The 23,660-nt window shown below is 37.8% G+C and overlaps 1 protein-coding gene across 5 annotated transcripts in view; it reads right to left on the bottom strand.

The window, feature by feature from the left end:
* arhgef28 (Rho guanine nucleotide exchange factor 28) overlaps positions 1–18,794 on the bottom strand; it is a 41,914-nt gene extending 23,120 nt beyond the window's left edge. Inside the window, exons 1-15 of one of the 5 annotated variants that reach the window (XM_015388387.1) lie at positions 18,548–18,794; positions 16,878–16,950; positions 7,672–7,787; positions 7,315–7,580; positions 6,710–6,884; positions 6,511–6,616; positions 6,029–6,124; positions 5,639–5,681; positions 4,523–4,624; positions 3,805–3,937; positions 1,546–1,681; positions 1,420–1,475; positions 1,275–1,335; positions 1,048–1,183; positions 850–965 (exon numbers count right to left, since the gene is read on the bottom strand). In XM_015388387.1, coding sequence (XP_015243873.1) covers positions 850–965; positions 1,048–1,183; positions 1,275–1,335; positions 1,420–1,475; positions 1,546–1,681; positions 3,805–3,937; positions 4,523–4,624; positions 5,639–5,681; positions 6,029–6,124; positions 6,511–6,616; positions 6,710–6,884; positions 7,315–7,580; positions 7,672–7,787; positions 16,878–16,950; positions 18,548–18,637 — 1,705 coding nt within the window. In that variant the 5' untranslated portion in view covers positions 18,638–18,794. Of the gene's footprint in view, positions 1–849; positions 966–1,047; positions 1,184–1,274; positions 1,336–1,419; positions 1,476–1,545; positions 1,682–3,804; positions 3,938–4,522; positions 4,625–5,638; positions 5,682–6,028; positions 6,125–6,510; positions 6,617–6,709; positions 6,885–7,314; positions 7,581–7,671; positions 7,788–13,656; positions 13,676–16,877; positions 16,951–18,547 lie in introns of those variants that run through there. The other 4 variants (XM_015388388.1, XM_015388389.1, XM_015388391.1 and 1 more) reach the window with 4 other exon arrangements.
* Positions 18,795–23,660: the final 4,866 nt, after the last annotated feature.

A 23,660-nucleotide genomic window follows, 5' to 3' on the forward strand; every position in this document is an offset into this window, starting at 1 on the left:
TTCTTAGCTTTTTTTCCCCATACAATTCAAAAATACTTTAATAATATCAAAGGGAAAATAAATATACAATATAATTAAAGTATGCATTACTTTTTCAATGCCTGAATTGATTTTTTTCCCACCTATATTTGTTTTTGTGATCAATTGGCTTTCATTTGTCATCATTTTCCACAGTAAGGGAAACAATGTTGAACTTTTTACTTTGTCACATGCTCACACTAAGAGGCCTTTTAAAAATGAACTGTTTCTTAAAACAGGTACTGAAATAAATAAGCAGTAAGTTTTCTGTGATTGCACAAACCAACGCTGAACAGTAACAGACTATGCTTGCAAAAAAAACAATCTATTATGGAACAATTTCTTAAGCAGTTTTAATCTCGTCTGACTATTTTCTTTTTTCTAACTAACTATTTTCAGCTGTTTCTTCATTCAAAGTGGCTTTTTGCTGATTTTAGTCAGGGAATGTGTTAATATCTCTATACAATTTAATCACAGAAATCTTTTACTACAATTACCCATGCTAATGTTTACTGCTAATTCGAGATGCTAAGGTGGATTAGAATGTCAATCAGTTCTTGTTTAAAATCTTTTCAAATTTTGCCAGCATTCAAACATTGCTTCTGCTCCTAATAGATGCTGTTGTTGACAGCTTCAGATAGAAAGGAAGAAAGAACAAAATATCTCAACTAGTGTATTTTTTTTTTTCCCTAAGAAATCTGAAACCACTAATACATGTAGTGGTTAACAAAAGCCGGAGGTTGGGTATGTGCCAACCTGAAATGATGCAACTCTAATTCTTGATTTGCTTTTAAGGCTTTTTCAACAACAAGCCTTACTGATCTCCTTTACCTTCTCCGAAGGATGACTCATTGGAGGCAGAGGAGCCTGGAGTTGGCAGGAGCTCCTCTGAAAGGCTGTTTGGCTTTAGGGCTTCAGATTCTGTCTCTGAACTCTCGCTGAGCAGACTGTACAGGAAGAAGAACACAGTAATGTATTATAGCTATTATCATCACAATAATTCATTTTAAAGTCTGATTGCTCACTGACCTGTCACTGTTTGGTAAACTTCCAGGCAGAGAGCCTGAATGGGTTACAGTGTCTTTCCTCTCCTTCGGGGTAAGGACAGGTTGGGAAACAGAAATGGGGATCACAGAATGGGGGGGGCTCTCTCTCACTATGAAGTCTGAGGGAAAAACAGACAGCAGCGTGTGGTTATATCACAACAAAATGAAGAAATAAATTGTCTGCTTTAATTAAGTTTTAATAAAGCTCACTCTGTGGCAGGGAGGCTGTCTTGCTTTTTATTCCAGTCGTGGCATGCCTATCCTGAAGTTTCTAAGAATGTAAATTGGATTAAAGATCTAATCAGATGGATTTTTTTCAATAGAGAAAGAGCCAAACAATCAAGAGCGGACTAACCTTCAAGCATGGTGGGACAGATTCCTTACAGCTCTTGTGGACGATAGCAGTGCAACCTGAGGAAAGACCATATATTTGATGATTTCTGCTGGATAAATCCTGTGTCTGAATTGACCTTTCACCCACCTGAGCAGTGCAGAAGATCCTTTCCAGAAGCTGGTTTGTCACAAACCACACACACTGTGGGCCCTAAACATGGGCCCGCTCCAAACCGATGCCCATTTAGTTGTCTATCCTTGGCTTCTCTGTCCTTCCCTTTTCCCTTTGAAAACAATGCCATAGACATACGTAAGTATCAACAGTGGAACCATACAGGTATCCCTATAATATCTCAGCAGGTTTTAAATGAAAGATTTGGTGTCTTGTTTTGGTTTGGTAAGTTAAATATTCCTCTTGTCTGAAGACAAAAGAAGCATGGATCCAATCCCCGCCTCTTTCCGAGGCATAAGAAAGTCCAAAATGGAGGAAAGTGTAAATAACTGTTTCCAGTCTCTGTGCTGACTCAACAACATGGATTAATCATTGATAGGAAAGAGGCTGGACACCATGTTTGGTCTGTCGCTCTGACCTTCAGTTATTCCCAGAACTGTTTCCTGGTTGTGTCTTCCCGAGAGCAAATAGAGAAGTTCATAGTTCATACCGGTGACTGGAGTAAGAATCCCAGCAGCTTAAAAACTAGAAAACAAAACTAACACTAAATAGAACATCATTTTGGTTTGTTTTTTTGAGAATGCAGGGCTTTTGGGCAGTGTCAGTAATTCGAGAGATTTGTAAGGAATTGTTTTAAACTTTATGATTAGAATTTTACAGATATCAAGTCTTAAATTGAAACTTTGTTGAAGTTAAAGGATGTCTTATCCACAAATCAACTTGTTTTGCCAATTAACTGTATACATCACCTCTACAAGTCCTGGGCATTATTTCACAAAAATTCTCTTCCCATTTGATGCTAATGTGGTGCCCTCCTCATGTTTAATATTTTTATTTTCAATTAGTTTTGGTATTGGTTCTAAAAGTATTATAAGGTCCCCCAGAAACACTAACTCTGCCGCTGTGGGTTATAAAAGCCTTACAGATAGAGACCATAGCTTTTATGAATAATTCTGATCTACCTATAACCATTCACTTACAACGCACAAAGTTAGCTAGAGAACACCTGGCTGCACCTCTCTAGAACAGCACAGCCCCAAATTTTCTTTCTCTGGTGAAGACGGTGGAGAGAAATCCTGCACCTCATTCCACCTTTTCGTTGCACCACTAGCAGCACTGATATCAATACCCATGTTTGTGTCGCTGTCACTGCAAGTGTCAATGCAGCTGCCGTGTCAGTCAAAGCTGAAATCACGCCCAGAACACTTAATCACTTATGCTCAGTTCAGACTGCAGGCACTGGAAGCAACAAAAAAGCTTCTACAGATAAATTTTTGATGCTTGTACACAATAAGGTCAGATGCACCTCAAGTGTATCTTTGAGGCTCCTGAAGCAAATCCAGTAAAATGTGTCCAGATGCTTCTAATGCTTCTGCTGCTTCTGCGTTCGATAACAGGGGTTGGCTTTGCTATATCTGCTGTGATAAGTGGGTAAAAAGTAGTTTCATTATGTTTTTAAGTGAGAAAGTCCACCTGAAAACTTGAACTGTGCAGTCAGTTCATCAAGATTACGAACCTGCCTTCAAATATTATTTCGCTGTCAGACTTGGAACCACTCAGATCCCCGTACACCGCCCGTGCTTTGTAACTGGAAATCCCCTTCTAACAGCAGCCTCTGGCCCAGTCGCCTCTTCTGGGTTTTCTACTACTGTTTGCGGCGACTGAAATATGTTTTTCATGTCCGTTTTGCAAACTGCATTGTACTTAGCAGCAAAAGTTAAAGTTTTCCAACTCGAGCAGCTGCTGCTTGTGCAGCGCGTCCCACACGTCAGATGCTCAGAAGCTCATGAGGAGCTGCTTCAGCTGCTCAGATGCACTGCTCCTCCTGCTCGAAATGCACCGCAGGACCTTTTGACGCACCTTGATGCGCCTCAACCATAGACTTTACATGTAAACCAGCTGTTTCTGCTGCCTTAATCATGTGCGATCTGAAGTCTGTCATTGCACACACAAATGCAATGACAGACTTCAGTAAAAATCATCTTCTGTTAACTTTTTCCTGTGAATTTTGCTAAATGCAAAGCTAACTATACAATGATTGCTGTCAGTTTTTAGCTAATTAGATGCAGAGAGAACTTTCAGAAAATAAATGCTCCACTGCATCATAACTTTGGTTTTCAACATCCTTAATCTTAATGGCCAATGATTCAGCTGCTTTCAGTTCACATTACCCAGATATACAGGGAGCCAATGCAGTCAATACAACCTATCTATCCCTCTAAATATGATCATTACCTTGTTGACCTTGCTCTTGTTACGTGTGCTGGACATCCTGTTCTTAAGGAAGCTGAAGGTACGAATGACTTTATACTTCTCGGATTCTGCCTTGTTTGGAATATTGCACTTTTCCAACTCCTCTTCTTCAATCCTGCAAGGACAAAAAACAACAACAAAAAAACGATAAAATTCCTGAGATTTCTAACCCCCTATGTGCAGGATTTTTAAAAATGTAGACTTAAAACTTTCAGATATTTAGTTTTTATCACCTGGAAAGTAAAGGAAACAATAAAGATCAGGCAAAACAGGAGGGTGTTGGGATAAATTCCTAAGCATATGAAATGTATCAGGTTAGCTCAAGCTGCAAAGGTTCTTCCCCAAAAAAAATTGGAAAATTTTTGGAGTAGAGCATTCCAAGAGAAACAGCCGAAGTCAAAGCAACAACATTAAGCTTCACAAGTATCCTTCTGTTAGTAAGTATAATGTAAGAAAATGGTGACACTTCTCTGCATTGCTGTGATGTGAAAGCAAGAAGGCATTAGTCGAAGGGTTAAAGGCTAGAGACAAACAGAAAGACTTCTTGTGCATATTACAGACAGGAGGTGTTTTCAAACTGATCTATTACTGTTTGAGGCCATATTGGGCGGATGCAAACAATGCCTTGTTTGGGGTTAGGTTTTTTTGTTGTTGTGGGACAGACACGGAGAGGGCGACAGGGTAAATCCTCTACACATACTCTTTGAGAAACTCAGACAGGGTGAGATGGTGCAGGGACTCTGCCAGCTCAACGCTGCCCTCATCATCAGCAGACTGGGCCCGTTTACGGAACCTAACCTCTCTGCAAAACATGTGGAAACACACAATGAAGCTTTTATAACTGCTCATGAGAAGCCATAGAAATAAAGGGCATGATCTTAGACTGTAGACAACCTTAACTGGAAGTCTGACTGCTAAAAAACAAAACAAAAACAATTAAGAGCAGAATTAGAGATCCAGATCTGGAGTCACAATATTATCTTTTAAAGCCAGTCTGGTATCTGCCTTAAGAACAAGTAGATGGATATACATGAGGTTTGATTTTAAGTATTATAGAACTGAAATGAAAGGATAAAGCAAATAGAAAGTATTCAAGTAATAGTTTTCATTTCAGCTGGGGGCAAAAAGTAAGCATATTTTTTTACATCTATTGAGCTAAAATTACAAGAAAAATTAAATAGCCTCAACAAAAACTGTAGCAGACTTTAAAGATTATACATTAGATTTTCTGGTTCATTTTCAATGATTGTGCCTTGCAAAAAGATTTGTAGCCACAGGAAAAGATGTTTACAGTTCAGTACTAGTACACTGGAAACAAGAGGAAGTGAATGTTTTGGTCAGACAAGATTAAAACTGAATTTTTGACATGGTGGAAAATTAACGCTGCACATAATCCTATAGCAACCATCCTCTCCGTTAAGCCCGTTGATGGGGGCATCATCCTGTGGGGAAGTTCATATTTTTTTCAGAAAGGAAGAAAACATGACGCTTTATCAGTCCTGAGGTGGAGGTTCAACTTCCATCAGAGCAATCGCCCCAAACGTACAGCCAGCTACCAAAAAGTACATTTAAAGATTAAAAGAAATTATGCTTTCCATTTAATCTCTTAGATTTGTAAGAAAAGCTTCTTCAAACTGAATAATTTTCCTTCAACTTGACAGTCATCCTTTTCTCTGTCGTCCTTTACATTAAATCCAAATAAAATACATTTAAGTTCCAAATATACAAAGAATTAGATTTTAGATTATTGTGTAAAAAAAAAAAAAAAACTACAGAAGAAATAGGATTTCAGTATCTAATGATATATGATAAACACCTTTTGTCATGGGACGGCTCAGATATGCTGGAGGTTCTCTGCTCTGTGGAAAAAAACAGCAGAAAATTAGTTGTTAGTCACTGATTGAAATAAAAACAAAGAAAATTAGCAAAGAATCTAAAATTAAAAAAAGACAAATTTTGCAAAGAATAAACAATTTATGCCTTAGCAACTTCTAGTCTTTAATCTAAGTCGAAGTATTTATTAATAAAAAGCCTATCCTAATGGATGTGGAAAGTGCTGTGGAAAGCAGGAATGTAATTATGACAGCTTCACTTTGCACAATGTTTGTCTCTATCGCTAACACACATTTACACAACCACAAACATGTACAAGTGCTGTCAGTGAGGGCTGGGTGTGGTGCGGTGACTGCAGGCGTCCAGTACTTACTACCCGGGTGTAGCAGAGACAGAGACAGGGTGGATTTAGACAGAGAGAGCGCCTGAAGAAGAGATCGGCTGTGGCTGACACTGTGGAGAACGCCATCTACAGGGCACAGTGGACAGAGCGCTGCTAACACATCAACTACAAGAAGAAGGTGCAAAACCTACAGTGTGTGCAGTGTAGTCAAGTTCAAGCAAGGAGCTACTCAGTTAGACATCAAGCAGCTGTGTTTGTATCACATGGAAAAATGTAACATGCACACTGTAAAGGTGTGTTAACAGAAGTGATTCTGCTTTTATTTTAAAAGTTTAATCTCAATGTGAGGAACTGACACTTGAACATGACTATACTTTAAATTAGACTAAACTAACAGAACATGTAAGGTTATTCCATTAGTGTACGAAAATAGGAAAATTATGAGAAAGAAATTATTAGTTATGTGTTAGATTCAAATTCTTTGGATTTTATGTGGACTGCGTTTTACCGACCAGGGCTACCTTCCGATGTGTGGTTGTCCCGGTTGCTGCGACTAGGACAGAACTTGGAGTGCGAGTAGGAATAGGAGCGCAGTCGAACACCTTCCTCGCTTAAGTCCTGTGAAAAAATAAATAAAAAATCTTGAGATAAAAAAACAAAACAACAATCCCATCGTCAGGCGTGATAAAACATCTCTGAATGTAATCTTACTTTGGAGTTGGGTTCGCATGCTGAAGCCGACTGGCTACGAGTGCAGGTGAGATCAGGATTGGGACGCCGGGTTTCTTTCTTTTCTTCGCTTTTGCCAACGTCTGAAAATAGGCGGGAAAGCAGAGACTTAGGCTCAGGAGGTTCTTCCTCACTGTCCACTTCCAGGGCCACCAGACTGGGAGAAGAAAAAACATAAAAAAAAATTATGAGTCGTTCATGCATATAATTCAATTCCATTCAGTTTATTTATATAGCGCCAATTCACAACACATGTCAAGGCACTTTACAGGTACAAGTCAACCAGATCATACAGTCAAATTGATTTAAAGTTTTCTATCTAAGGAAAACCAGGTGATTGCATCATATCTTTGCCTCGAAGGCAATCCCTAACACCAAGCATGCTTGTAGCGACAGTGGAGAGGAAAAACTCCCTTTTAACAGAAAGAAACCTCCAGCAGAACCTGGCTTAGTGTGAGCGGCCGACTGGGGTTCAAGGAAACAAAAGTAGACATACAGAAATAAGCAGAGATACAAAAGGAACTTGTCAACCAGCTCCATATAGGAACACAGACATGTAGAGACTACAGTGAGGGAAGATCTAACACCTGATGTCGCAGGTTTCCATTGTTGGACTGTCTCTGTGACTGTTCGGCTCAGTGGAGGGCCGACGGATCAGCCTGGTGAGGGCCTGATCAACTGGTGAGAGAGAGAGGGAGCTAGGCAGAGAGGCAGGGAGCTCTCTTAAGTGAGAATGGGGTGGAGGGGTGTCAGTTGCAAGGAGAAGATCCTCAGGGTCCCATAAACTGCCATCAGTGTTGGTGCTGTCACTTGTCACATCATCTACTCTGAACTTAATGTCCTCTTCACAAGCCTGGTGTCAAAAAAAAAAAATTAAACACTGAGTTGCAAGTGGAAAAAATTATGAGTAAAACAGAATCATTTAAAAAAGGAAAATGTACAACCTGAGTGTGCTGTGCAAAGGTCTGATCATTGCCATTGATCATGGAGAGTGACGGGTCTGAAGCACGCTGGCTGAACTGGTTCTGAACTTCAGTGCTCTGCTTCAGGTGCACGTTTACTAAGATAAACACACAGCAAAATCTCATTACGTCTTCAATTGGCTCACTGTTTTCTTTTCCAGCTATGCAAGCTTCTTGTTTTTAGAAGCTTAAAGATTTATTACTAGAGTCCCTGCTGAGAAAATACATTTATATATAACAATTCATCAAAACTTAAGCCAGATATATGGATGGGTGTTAAAGGACTGCAGCTTTCAGAGCAACTTAAAATAATATGACAAATTATCAAAGGATAAGGTTAAGTAACAAACACGTATTCTTCACAAGCCAGACTTAGAGAACCAATTATCAAACATGTCACAATACTCAGCTATTAAGACTTATTGGATGCTTCAGGCCTGTTTCGTGTCTTTATTCTGGTTCAGGATTTTCTTTGAATTTCTTTTATTTTTTTATGTTTTTAAACTGCAAAGCATTTGTCTTTCTTTACACAAATGTCAAGGCTTAAAGAGAAGAAAGGGAAAAGTGATGAGCTGCTGCATACCTACTCCTGTTTGACCTTTAAAGGATTGTTTTCATAAAAACCTCCACACATTATCCTCGGCGACAGGCTGTGTGGTTCATGAAAAATAAGGTGGATTATATTGACTCTCTATGAGTCATAGCCCTTTGTTCTGCTACATCTGCCTAATGTTGATGCTCTTATAAGACAAACTGATCAGGTCTTAAATCTTGAAAATTCGATGACTGGCCTGTCTTGTTACAAATTGTACAAAAACAGTGATAAAGAAAATAAACTTTTCCATATTATAAGCACAAAATAATATTTTTTAAACTTACCTCACTTGTTTTATATTTCTATGCAAATATGCTGTTTTTTAAAGGATGCATGATAGTATCAACATGCTATCAGTATCGGCTTATATTAGCTTTAATAAAAAATATCCCACATCACTCAACAACTCAAATCACTGATATATAAGGCAGCGTGTTTGTGAGAAACAGATAAGAATTACGCCAGCAGGTTACATGCACCAAGCTGATGCATGAGTCTGTTGCAGAAGAGATGCTGAAGTGAAAATGTTGGTGGCTTCGATGTTTTTTTAGAGTTTCAGAAACAAATACCAGGACCTCTATTTGCACAGACTGCACAGGACAGGAGGGACAAAACAGGGAGAAAAACTATCCGCATTAGTTATCAGGCAGCTGAGTTTTAAAAGATCAGCATAACGGATAGTTAACTTACAATTTTTATTTTCAGTAGCTCTACAGATTTTTATTTTTTTTTTGCCCATACTATACAGTCTGTAAAGCCTTCCTTAATTTTGCTATACTGTTTTGTATGGTTTCATACAGGGACGGATTTAGGAAATTTGGGGCCCTAGGCAAAGACAAGCAGGGGCCCTCTCAATTGATAAGACAACACATAAAACAGACCAATTATACAGATACAGAAATTCTAATAGAATAGACATAAATTATTTGTTCTACAGTTTGTCCCTCTTTTCTTGTCCCTTTTCTTGTTGCTTTCCTCTCTATGTTTTGTACTCAGCTGACTTTTCATGCTGTCTCAAAAGGAAAGAAAGATTTTTTTCCAAGCCCTGAGCTCACTTAGCTGATTGCTCCATCTTGAGTTTCCAAAAGTAAATACCCTAGTCCTTCTTTTCACGGTAGACAAGCCATGATCTGCTTATCTGTTCTCCATTTTTCATTTGGATGAAATAATAGCTGCATGAATCATGACAGCAGACAAGATAGAGGAGAGCAGGAGGCGGGGTTACTAATCTTCTTGCTCTGGAGAGCAGAATTCTGAGCTTTTATATGCTGTCGCCAAAGTCTCCAGTAGCAGAAAAAAGTCACTAAATGTGGCGCTAGGAGTTTTTTTTTAAATAAATGTGCTAGACGGGTCTGAAAAGTCACTAAATATAGTGACAAAAGTGCTAAATTGGCAACACTGTGCTTCGCACTATTTGTTTTCAAATGGATGCGACTGTCTGTTTGGACCTTTCTGAACATGTGCAGCAAATGGACTGATTCAATGTGGGGGACACAGAGGGGGGGTGCTGAGACACACTTAATATTATAAGCATTCTGATGGCATTTTAACGACAGGATTTTTATAAACATAATTAATGTGCACAAATTAGGAATAGTTGTATTAACCATACATGTAAACAGAGTTTTATGGGGCCCACAGAAACTGCCAAAGTATTGCCTAATGGTAAATCCCCCCGTTCACATAATGAACACCTGAATTACTCCATTAAGGAACAAAATATATGTAATTTCTTCTGTTCGAACACTGAATTTCTGCCAATTGAGCATATTGTGACAAAGTTAGCATCCTATGTTTAGAAAATAAAACAAGTATTTCTGAAGATGTTTTGCCTTGCTGCTTTTCCCTTGCACTGTGCATCTTTTTTAGTAAACATTACATAAACCATGGTTTTAACATCAAATGTGCATTATTGTGCATATTTGACATTTTTTTGGACAAAAAAAAGGCTACTTATGAAAAAAAAAATAAAAGAGTCAGAGACAAGGTTAAAAAAAAGAGCCAATAACCCACAGACAGAGAAAAGTTACAAGAAAAAGAATCACCTGTTTAATTTTCCATTTTATCTACTCTACGAGCTTGAAAACTGAAAATATTTTTACAGTTTTGTGCTAAATATATCATTTTGGCATTAGGTCGGCTTAGTGACCTATAATAATATTATACCAGGTTGACGCCAAGTTCTCGATGAAAAAAACAACTTAGGGTATGTGAAACAAAAAGGGTATTTTACTTGGTAGTGAATATTTTCAGTATGGTATAGGCCAAAGCTCCAATATGTTTTAAAATGATTTGTTTTTATATTAGAGCTCTGTTTTAGAACATTGAAAAAAGTGACTGAGGAGAGATTAGGAAAAGAAGGAAGAGTGACAGATGGGTTGAAAAGAGAAGAAATATGGTGGGTCAGGGGGAAAAAAAAGATTGTTAAAAAGGTGAAGCAAAAAACAAGGAAGGAACAGAAGAGTTTTAAAAGGAGGAGGAAAGAGGATGGCTAAGCCGAAATAACTCTATTTTTTACGACTTTCACCTTTTTTAATGTTGCCTACTTTGGAAATGCTAAAAACAGTGAATAGAGATACATTCCTGCTGTTCCATTATTTATTGTTTAAATATGAGTAGATATGTAGAAATATGAACCGTAAAATGTCCCAGTTTTAACATTTCTTCCTAATGACTAGAGATAGACAGATATATTTTGAGCCAAAATTAAAAAAATTGTATTTTATTCGATTAGCTAATAAGCATATACATTGCTGCATCCGCTATCTGTATGCTTTCTTAATGTTTTGTTTGATTTGCATTTGATTTGCATTTTTTTTATTGCTGCTGCTTTGATGCATTTTGTTAAGCTTAATAAAAGTCAATATTTGACATAAAAAATCCTTACCAATAGCTTGCTAATATATGCTAATATCAGCATAACAGAAAAATCACACATTAATCTATTATCAATGAATTAGTAAAAGGAATTACATTTAACCCTTTGCCACTTTTTTACTTTACACATACGTTTTTATGTTTTTTTCATAAAACGCCAAAATGAACATAATAATCTTTACAACATTAAACCTACATAATCATAAAATTATTTTAATAATTATCCATTTGTAATTGTTTGTATAGATAAAAATTATAATAGATGCTTGCAGAATAACGTATATATATAACACCCTAAATATGCTAAGAACCACAGATAAGGCTTTTTTTTTGGTCAGTGTTTTTTTAGTGTGTATATATATATATATATATATCTATATATATATATATATATATATATATATATATATATATATATATATATATCATATACTCATCCCCTTGGGGAGAAGTGGGCTGCCATTGTGCAGCGCCCGGCGAGCAGTGAGGGGTTAAGGGTCTTGCTCAGGGACCCCGTGTGTGGGGATCGAACCAGGTACTTGAACCCTTCTAAGAGCACAAGCGCACTGTTCTAATCACTGGGCCAACACTCCCCTCAACATATCGCCCTCCATATTGTGATCATCATTTTGGTTTTATCTCCTTATTTTCCTGTTTTAAACAGTGTTAACTGTTCATTAGGGGGATATCAGGCTGCAATGCCTAAGTACAGTCACTCATCTTTTCCCTCAACTATAGAACTAAGTTGGTTTGAATCATTTATAAATTAAACCTTTTTGTTTAATGTATAGTTTCAAACATTTTACTGCAATGTCCTTTTTATAAACAAAATAATATCAAAAGCAGAATACAGGAGGGATGCTGGAAATGAAGTATTATCTGTTATAAGCATCACAGCGAATACCTAATTGAGATCACATTTGTAGAAAAACAAACACATTATGATTCACATGGTTTTCATGCCAAAAGGTAATGGAGCACAGACCATAGACAGAAAAGGCAGGAGTTTACAGGATGCTTGCACTGTCTCTGTTCCAACTGGACCTGTATTATGGTTAAACAATCATACCCAGTAAATCATATGATTGATATTGTAAGATACATAATAATATTTAAAATGTATTCATATTAATACCAGATCTCATTTAGTACTCAACTTAAAAAAAAAATCTCTAAATAATAACAATGCATATGTCATGCTAAAAGAATAGAAATTGGAATAAAACAGGAAATATACATTTTTAAAGATTTTAATAATCAGAACAATATAGTAAGTGAAGACTAGATGTTCCGTCTTTGAAAAATAGATTGAATAAATAACCATTCTTTAAAAATATGTTTGGATATAACTATTAATTTAAGTAAACATTAATACTTTGTTTAAATATTAAATTAAATAAATCAGAATTTTCCAAGGGTGTGAGAAAATGTTTTATCTAGGGACGGCATTTTTTAACAAAGGTTAAATTCAATACGTAAGAATGATTTGAAATCATTATATTCCTTGCAGAGTCCAAATGGTACAACCAACAAAAACATATAAAGGATTATTCTTGTTTGAATTATATATTGACTGTATTTTAGAAGTCAAATCAGTCACCTAGAGCTGGTCTAAATTTGATCAGCCTAAATCTAAAGTAGCTGAAAAAAAAATTACTTCCTGCCTAATGTCCAGTGGAACTACCCGCTTCACAAACTGATAAAAATGGACTTCCTCTACTCCGGCTTCTTTCCTGTGGCTCATGTAGGAAAAACAACGGAAAGTGGACACAAAGTTTTACTACCAAATGCTAAAATTAACTTAACAATTTAAAAAAGTTAAATAGTAACACACTTTTTTTTTATTTGAACTTGAAATCTTCTCTCAAACATGGGTAGCTTCAAGGCTACAACATGCATTGCACATAAAATCTAACCTTCAGTATAACCCATAGATGAATTTGGAAAAATTCCCTCAAGAAGTCAGGTTAAAGGGCTCAGTTTATTTATGTGATAACTGTATAAAGCCACAGAGTCGGGTATTTTTGCAGTTCATAACTATATGTGCAGGCAGAGCACATCGACAGGAGTGGTAGAATAACAGAGTGGAAAATTGCTCTGTTTGATGAGTGCACTCCCCCCCCTGCCTTTGATGTTTCAACCAGCCAAGGCTGCACTAATGTAAAGGAAATCCTGGGCATCTCAGAGGCATTTCCTCTCTGCTGCTCTCACAGAACGAAGACACTGGAGTTTAAACACTCAAGGGCAGATGTTTTACATCCAGTCTTATCCTTGATTTCTCTTTTTTTTCTTCCAATGAGCAATAAAAACACTTATAGCTACATGAGTACACATTGAAAAGTGCAGCAGTTTATGTAAAGACAAACACAAAGCGGCAGAGTGTTTAAAAGAGGAAGAAAATATGTTATTTTTTTCCTAACAGATTTTAATAAATACAAATCTAAAAAGTTTGGTATCTATGTTTCAACTTCCACGAGTTTAAAAATTTCTGGAACTACCCGGGTGTAGCAGAGACAGATATTAGTTTAGGTTATAATCTAAGCGTGATGCTAATTCTATGATTCTTTACAGTACAGGCGGTGTGCTCAAGTTAAAATATAAAACAGATTTATTTTTAGTTTTTAATGAGTATCAAAGGCTATGTTCACACTGCAGCCTAAAGTGACCCAAATCTGATGTCTTTTCCCCCCATATTTGTCCTGTATCTGATCTTTTCATGGCAGTCTGAACAACACAGATCTGATCTTTTCAAATGCGACCCAGGTCACTTGGATATGTGGACCTTAATCGGATACCTGTGATATTTTTAAATGCAACTTGCGTTGAAACAGCCAAGTTGCAGTCATCTGACCTGTACGCCATTAATACTCCACAAAGGTCACTATTCTGCGTCTTGCAATGCAGAATCAGGGAGAAAAACAACAATGGTGAATGATAGTGTCTTTCTTTTTGACATTCTCGAAAAGAACGCTTTGTTAATGCGCTGGCTCCAGTTGGAAAACAAAGATCACTAGATGCGCTCCAGCACTACCATCCATGTTTACTTTAGTAGAAACGGTACACTCACTACTTTAGCTTCCTCCACTGCACATGCAGGACACGCATTGCGCAAAGCAATTGGAATTAAAGAAAAAAAAATCGCAAATGAGCATAAAGGCCTGCAGTGTGAACATAGCCGAAGTTACAGGATACTCGGTGGTGTTCTAACACAATCTTTCTCAAAGTCTCAAAAGATCCAGATCTTGATCAAACAACAAGTCAATTAAAATATACCCACTGGTAAAAAAAAATGTATAAAAACTACTAAATCAGACATAAAAATACTGAAAAACATAGTAGTAGATTTTGGTTGTTTGTGTATTAGATAAAACCGATTCCCAACAATCTAAGTGTGATTGAAGTGTCTCCATATCTTAACATCCTGAGGGAGTTAACAGACATGTTTTGTCAGTCTGTCTTTGTTCGGGTACCAGCTAAACCGAAGATATACGAGAGAGAGAGACGACTGCAGAACAGCAGAAAATAATCTGGACGTAGGAACCAGATACAAAGAAATTAGTGTATATAGGAGGAAAGCAGCTTTTTGTTCTGTATAACAGGAACTGCAAGGAGAACATGTTCTGATCCGGATAATCAACCAGAGCATGTTATCACAGAAAGGAAGCAAGCTGATATGGGCCTGTTGTTTTTCTCAGATAGTTCTTTAGAGATGAATGTTAAAGTTAGGCGTGTTAAAGTGTGAGTATTGTAGGAGCATTCCTGTTTGATAAAGCCGACTTAACACTGTGTTAGAGCAGAGAAAGCCTAGATGGAACTAAATAACCATCGCTCTAAACATGATTGTTGGGCCAGGAGGAATACAATCATAAAACTGTTTTGGATCTGCCATCCTTAAAGCGTGACTTTTGAGTCACAAGAGTTTTTCTTTTTTTTTTTTCTCTTCTCTTTTTTCAAAGAAAGGTTATATAGTTATACTTTCTGTATCTGTTCTTGGTGACATTCCAATAAATGTAGAGGCAACATCAATGCCAATTCAAAGTCAGTTGCAGTACACCCATTTAACATGAGGGGGGCACCAAACAGAGGGTTTGCAGGATTGCAACAAATGTAAAAGACAGTTAAAATAATGCCAGGGATTTTTAGATAGCACTATAAGACATCTATGGATACGGCTAATTAGAAAAAAATATTTGATTTGTCCTTTAAGAGCTTTACTAAGGAGGACATGATCCCATTAAGGCTGGGCAAATTACTACTGATCTCTTGAAATTCTAAATATCCTGAAACTAGGTACTCAAGATTAAAGAATGTTTTATGTATAATGTCTTAACCCTTCACTGCTCCGGGTGCTGCAAGCTGTTTACTGCTCAAAAGAGCGGATTAAATGCAGAAGACATATTATGACTAATAGAGGTGATTGGAGTTTGGAGTTGGAGTGTCAATATACCCTCTCTGAGTATCTGGAAGTCTAACTTTGATTATTCAATGTTACAAAGCTGCGCTCAGATAATGGGTCAGTTTTTCATCTATAAAGGTTTATCAGCTCTATTATTAAGTACTCGAGGTGTTTGTACAATGCATACTGTTTTCCTAAGCATGAAAAGATAAAATTTTGACCTCTGAACCTAACATTTGAGAATCCCACATCCTTTAACATCACACCCAAACGTCGACATCTGTGATTATAGCATTGGAAACTATGAAAAAGTTCTGAATACTTCTGCAAAGAGCAGTGTATGCGTCTTCATATTCCTGCTTTTGTGTTTCAATCCAACCACATGCACAGACATGAAAATCTTAAGTCCATCCAACCAGAAGGCTGGTGACAGATTAGTCTCTGCTCGTAGACGGAACGTCACAGCGCCTTTCTTCCAACAATAACCGACACACGCTGAGTTATGTCGGTGAAACCAGAGAAGCTATTATGATCATTCTAGCAGGTTTGGAAAAAACAATAACTCCGGCTGCCCCTGGTAGATGCAATAACAACTAAAGTATTCAACAAAACACTGAGAACATTCAGCTAATGCAGGAGAAAAGCAGTCTACAATGGTTATGACTCTAACACATTATCTTAAAGTAAGCATGTTGTCCAAACTACTAGCATTTGTAAGCATTTGAAGTTATTAACATTCCAACTCCTGCCTTATGCACACAGCTCTTCTGTCTAACTGGGGAAACTGGGGGAGGGGATGACTGGGGGACAACGGCGGGACGGGGGGAGACAGGGGTACGGGGGTGTATCCCAGAGGTCGGACAAATTCTGAGTGGGACAGGCCTGACCCCATTCCCGTCTTTGTCCAGATGACAGGGCAGATTCCTGAACTCTCAAACGGACTCATTATTGCGTCTGAGTGGGACACAACTAAATCAGTCATAAATCCAGGAGGAAAACTGTCCCTGTGAGTCAGACCAGTCAGCGCATGTCTCCTTTTCACTGTGAATATTGATTTCCAATGATGTGATTCAAAACAGCAGTCGGCCTGCATATTGTGCCAGTCCCAAAAAGGATTCCAGTGGTGCTAGTGGGTTGTTCCTAAACCCCTACTGTTCTCTGCAGCCACAAAAATGTTGTTGTGTTCTTTTAGGTCCTAATCGTTTGTCATTTAAGACAGATATTAGGCTTTCATAATGAAATGGGAATAGTACTGAGCGTGCCGAGGCAGAGACGGATAAACACATATAAATCATTCAGAAGCAGAAGGAGAAGACTTACCGGACAGTGAGGATGAGGTTTCTTCTTCACTATCAGTGTCAATTAAAAACAAAGTCGGCTGATCTTCAAAAACCTTCAATTAAATAACAGCAAACAGAAAACACAAAAATCAAACATACTTTCGAGGACGAATGCATATCATTTCTTAAGTGCTTTGCAATGTTCATTACTTTACTCATTTTGTCACCTTACAACCTCATCAACCTTTAGTGCATTTGAATCCATCCTGTGTCACACTTACGGTACTATATATTAAATGTCTTAAGACGACACCTTGACAGATAAGAGACTCTCACTGTGCTGCTAAGATTTCTGGCCTTTATGGAAGAGCAGTAGGGAATTCATGATCTAAATTTCTTGGCTAGCATTGCACATACTGTAGCCCTTAACACACCATTTCAATAGTGAAGCAAAGTCATAGCAGTATCATGATCTGGAGATAATAGAAGATGATACTTTTTAATTCTAAAGAGCGAGGGCTAATCTATAGTTAGGTCAACAGGTTAAACATAAATATTCCTGGATTTGCCAAAAGGCTGGCTTTAATCAGCTATCCCCCGGGATGTAAATAGCCACAGATGGGTAAAGGCCAATTTATGCTTCTGACGCACAGGCTCTGCAACCGTCAAATCTGTCTCTGTGTGTGATCACTGCAATCGTCGTCGCGTACCTAAAAAAAAAATCCTGACTACGTGTCGGACGGTCACAAACCCGCGCAGACCTCAAGCGGAAGTGTGCAGAACAAAAGCAGCTGTGATTGGTCCTTGGTATGCTTTTCTGGCTGTCTGAGTGGTCATGCTTCTCGATTCAGTCCCAGGGTGCGCCATTTTTAAAAACTGAGGAACAACTACAGTGGACAACTACGACACAAGGTTAATCTGTCTTTTTGCCAACTCCATTAACAGAATCTGTTCCTCTTCGATGTCTAGCAACACTAGATCCATATCCGTGACCGTGATATCTTCCAGGCCCACCATTGTTGTTTTGGAATATACACACTCCCGCCGGCGCCGGTTCTCGTGACCATCCGCCGAAGTTCTCACGAGTTCTCGAATAGGCTGCGCCTTGCGCTTTGGAGGGAAACTGCTGTGCCTCCCTAGAAATTCCAGAGCGACGGTGCAGAAAAACATTTGATGTGTGCGGTTGCTGAAGTATAACCTGCCCTTAAGATGGATGGAGGTAAATATAGAGCTAATCATTGAAGAAATCTGTTTAAGACAACAGCCCAAAACATTTAGCTAATGGTACAATGGAAAGGAATAGATCACGGCATGTTCATTTGTAAGATTGGCCTAGTCAAAGTCCACAGAAGCCAACAGGGAATTATTGGTATGATGGAAAATTGATATATATTGATATTTTCAAAAAATATGACTGTGTTTGAGCAATTGTTAAAGGGAAAAATAAATACCTTCCCTAAATCTCCTAAGCTGATAAACTTGGCGGTTATATATGACTGCATATGCATGTTGCCCTTATTAGTTTTTTTATTTCTAATTAATTAAAAATATAAATGATCTACCCCAAAAACTACTTTGAGGTTTAATTGTTGTAAAGAGTAAAAGCTCTAAGGGTGAAAAGCAACCCATGCTTACATGATTTGAAACAAAAACAAAATTATCTTATTTTACCGTACTTAGTGGTTTAAGAAATTGTTTATAAATACTCACATTGTCCAACAGTGCATTCCCGTCTACATTAAGCTCCTTGGTGTCCCCTGTGCCAGATGGAAAAAAAAAATTAAATATAAGATGTGACATCAAACATCTCCCTTTCCTTTAAAACCCAAAACCAGTGGTGAGGAAATGACAAGATCTATCTTGACTCCTCAATCCACAAATCCAAAAGCAACAAATGAGATGTTTTGTTCGTCCGACGCAGCTGGGCCTGAGAAAGAACACACACTCCCTGCTGAGAAGTTGTTATTTCAAGAGACTTAATGGAAGGCTGCAGAAGTCGGGACAGAGTTAAGGTCAATACTGAAGTATACTTCCTGCCTGCCTTCATGAGTCGATACCACCATCTGCCATCTCTATGGAAACCAGAAAGAGGAGGGGGGCCCAAGTTAAAGAGAGAGATCCAGAACGTGCTTTTTAAACGGGTATAAAAAGAAAATCGGATCAAAATCTTTCACTGCGTGCGTTTTCATACCAGCCTGGGCATGTCAAACAGACGGCGGGTGGAAAATAAAAGAAACAATCGACTCGTTTTCTGTCTACTCGCGAAGGACGTGCAAATAAACGTGCAGAGGACTACTCCTTTTAAGGAGTTTGTTAAGTGTTTTTTCTAGGCTCTTTGGATTTGTAAGTGATGGATGTCAGACGATCCCAGTGTTTGCACAAATGAATCTGCGGTTGTTCATTTCCTGCATGTTCACAGTGAAGACTGTGTGCTCACAAACCGACGCAGAGGCTTCACATTTGAGCCGTCTGTGCCCACACAGGACAGGGCTACGCGATATAAGCTCTGAAGCTATATCCTAAAATCCTTTGATTATCAGGTTTGACAACTCAAATACTCATTTAGTCAGATTGACGGGTAACATTCTGCACCGTTTCCTCGGGTTTTGCAGTTTTATCAGAGGACACCAAATGTACACAAACAGAGATTCTCAAAACACAGCAGAGTGGCGCTGATAAACCAATTTAAAAATGAATGAACGTCAATATGAGCCGGTGTTTAGAGTCGCTCTGTTCCAGACGCATACTATATTCTGGTGGGTGGAGGTCAATCATCTCCTTCATACTTGGAGCATGGGTAAACAGACACTTCAGTGCAACGAATAAGAAGTGTTTTCTCATAGGGTGTAGGTTAGGACTCTCACAATGTTGAAACGCTTGTAATCCTATGTCAAATGGTTTGAATGAAGTCCTTTATTCAATTAATGTGATGGCTTCATTTCTGCTGAAAACAAACTAAAGCTAACAAAAATACTATTATTTATTCTCCGTGCTTTAAATATGAAATAGAAGGAAAAAAAACACTTACTTTGTTTAATTAGATGAGCTTCATTTCTACGACGCTTGTGTTCCCCGGCAGCATCTCTCAGGATGTTGATCTTGAACAGAGACATATATCATTATAAGGTATAAAACAAGCTTTTTATGTGTTTCATTTGCAAACTACATTCCTCTTTCCTTTGACTACTACCATGCATGTAAGAGAATAGCCATTAAAATTGAGATCCTATGATTTTGTAAGTCCCCCACAGCCTTATGGCACCACTATCATGCTTTTAGGTAGTGAGGATTTGTCCTATGTGGTGTGAGGGGTTAGTGATTCACCGCACAAAGCATTTTAAGCATTAAAAGTGGCTTTTGGGTTTTATCTGACTTGAGGACCTTCTTCCAAAAACTTGTGGTTTTCTTTCAGCAGTGCTTTTTTCTTGCAAGTGTTTCATAAAGGTCCTTACTAAAGGGCTGACCTGTTGACAGGTCTTCCCATCTGAGTAGCAGATCTCTGCTGTTCTTCAGGAGTTTCTCTTATCATTGCTCTCCTTTCTTTGTCTTTATGCTTAGGAGGAAAGCTTTGTGTTGTTGGATTATCAAAAGTTGACTTCTAAAGCCTCTTTCCCACTGTAATTAGCAGGTTAACACTGTTTCTCAAACACAGCAATCGGCTTTTTACTCCCTTGCCATTTTCAAAAAAAGTTGATCTGACCCCCACTGGCAGGCCATTTTTTGGCCAGTGAGAAAGGGGTGTTAACGTGATACATTGCATTAGATTTTATTTAGGTGTATCAAGGTAAAATTAAACTTTAAAAAAAGAATTAATTAATTAAAAAGGTTCATTTTACTTTATTTCATCAAAATGTTATCCCTTTTTTTACTTAACGACTATGAACTAATTTGTGTTGCTATATTACATACATATAAAAAAAAATATATAGTTTTAAAGCTATGGTCAGAATGATACAAAAAGTTCAAAGAATCAAAATACTTAAGAAATAAACTGTTATATCTCTATGGTAGCAATACAATGCAACATCCAGGGAGATGTGCATATGTTTCAGACATGTCCGCTCAATATTTGGGAAAAACTTCTGCCTAAAAAGTAAATCAAACTTAAGATTCACCTCTCTGCAAACTCTGGGGTCTTCCAGTCTTTCTCTTAGAACCATGATGGAGTCCTGGTGGCGCATATCAGGAGACTGCCGCTGAGTGAGGAAAACAGACTCTGTTCTTGGACAAACTCTCAACATGCAGGAGCTGTCAGCCCACAGACAGAAAACACCTGGAAGGGGGTTGATGGCTGCTCCTGAAGGCCTGATAAGGGAAAAGGAAGAAAGCAGACAAAACATATTTAGAAAAAACAGTTGATGGGATATTAACATAAAGTACAAGTTTCATTCTTCTTCAGTGAGATTGTGCTGAATACTTATAAACAACCTATATCTAACATGTTTAAGACACCTGCTTCTGACATGGAGGAACTTGCCAAATTTCTACTTTTTATAATTATTATTCTTCGTTTAATTAATTTTGCATAATAAATACATTTTACAGAATTAATTTTACCTGCCCTGAACCTCCAAACCTCTGTAGGGATGCATGGACTAAATGGAACATTTCCTTTTCATTCTTCTGCATTCATTGATTTCAGAAGTTAGTGTTCCAGCTTAGACCTTCTACAGGTTAGTTCTAAGAAATATTGTCTCTATGCTCTTTTATGAAGTTGAGCTAAATTTTCTATTTACACTTTGCCTGCCACAGAAGCCCCTGCTGAGGACCCTACAGCCTTGGGAAGAAATGGAAAGACTCATTACACCTCAGGTTTCTACTGCAATCTGTATACATCTGTACCTGTGTAGTAGCTTGAAATCCTTCAGTTGTTTTTTTTAATGTCTAATCATAAGTCACTGAGAAAGTGAAAGTTATTGCATTTGCAATATAACTGCAATTTAAAAAGACACAATTTTCAAATCTTGGAGCAACTCAATTTTGGTCACATTGCAATTAACAATAATAAATAAATTAATTTCATAAGTAAGACGCTGACTTTCTCCCTCCTGCCCTTTACACACACACACACACAAACACAAAAAAAAAAACATAATAGAGATGCTTGCAGAAAATTCTAAAACCCTTAAAGCAACACTGTGCAACTTTTAGCCTCTTGGAGCTCTAGACAGATAAAATTTCCAGGTTTACTGCCTCTGAATGCAACTGGCAACCAAGGTTAATATTGTGAACTAAAACTAACAAATCAATGAAAATTCTCTCAGAGCACCTACCTTAGTAAAAACCAGTGCAGCAAAATAGTAACAAAATAGTAATCTGTAGTTTAAACTTTTGGCTGATGCAAAATGAGAGAGCCCATATTTTTTCCAATCTTAGGTTTCCTTCTTTGGCTTCCTTTTAAAGCCAGAGCAGAATTTAAAATTCTTCTCCCATATAAAGCTACTTTTAAGGCTTGGTTTAAAACTTTCCTTTTTGGCTAAGCTTATAGTTAGAGTGGCCAAGCTATCTCTATAGTTTTGCTGCTATAGGCTTAGACTGCTGGAGGACATAGGGACCACTTTTTATCATTCTGTTTCATTATATGTCTATGTTGACGTTCTGCAGTTTTTGTTAGTTTAACCCCAAACGTTTTCTTCCAGGGCTTTTTCTGGTCATAGTAGCTCCATATTGTCTGTTCCTGCTTGGCTGTGACACCATCCTAGATAGAAATATCAGCTGGACTGCTGCCCTATACACCTTTGTTTACAGATTTTGGAAATAGGCCTGTTCTATCAGGATGATCCTGTTTCTTTCACTCTTACTAACTGTATGGGGTCTGTTTAATCTTATGACATGGGAGCTGGGTCAGAGCTTGTCTGCTTGACTGTTTCTTTCCTGGAAAGGGCCACCTGTGGAGATAATGCTGCCAAAAGTTATCCTTTGTAGATTTGCTTCTTTTTGTATGTCTGCTTCTGTCTCATTAAAACCCTAGTCAGCTTTGGCAGATGGAAATAGAATATTAATCATGAGTTTCGCCATGTTTAATCATGTTTGATGTACCTCATGATTGCCAAGACAACCAAATGGTAATTTCATTAATATTAAGCCATATTTCAAATTCCGCCACACAAATTGATTTTTTTTCCTCATTACTCTGTCACAAGTACAGAGCAACGAAATTAACTCTCTGCATTTAACCCATGCCCATGGGGAGCAGTGGGCTGCAACTGTGCGGTGCCCAGGGAGCAGTGTGGGGTCTTTGCTCAGGGACCCAGAGTTGCAGTCTGTGGGAGTGGAGCTCGAACTCAGAACCTCGGGACTCCAAGCTCTATGCCCTAAACACTAGGCTGCCACTAGTGTGTTCGGGTAGACTCACACTACTATGGATCCTTCTTAGTTAGTCATTGGCTTATTCTTCTGGTTGGCAGTCAAGGCCAAAATTAGGAATCAGAAATTAAAAAATTTAAAGATTCCAGAAAAAAAAAATTTTTTAATCCATTTCGATGTCAAACCCTACTCTCAAGTTGCACATTTCTAAGATGGGCAGCCTGCACAGAGCCTTGATACACACCAAATGTTATACACTGACCTTAAAATAATATAATATATCTAAAAATAAGCTAATACTTTGGTTAAAACTGTTGCTTTGTACTTTTGGATATTTTCAATCCACCCATACTCTTCTACAAATTTCTTATCTCTGCAGGGATCTGTTGTCTTTTTTATTTTTAGCTTTTCCTCAATTTTTTTTTTGTTTTTTCAGCACTGTTGTTATCAATTCATTATTTCTTTTGTTGATCTGCAGGCAGTTCGTTGGATAAAAAATCTTAAGATTTTTGTGGTG

Source organism: Cyprinodon variegatus, unplaced genomic scaffold (assembly GCF_000732505.1).
Source record: "Cyprinodon variegatus isolate N-32 unplaced genomic scaffold, C_variegatus-1.0 Scaffold421, whole genome shotgun sequence".
Lineage (NCBI taxonomy): Eukaryota > Metazoa > Chordata > Actinopteri > Cyprinodontiformes > Cyprinodontidae > Cyprinodon > Cyprinodon variegatus.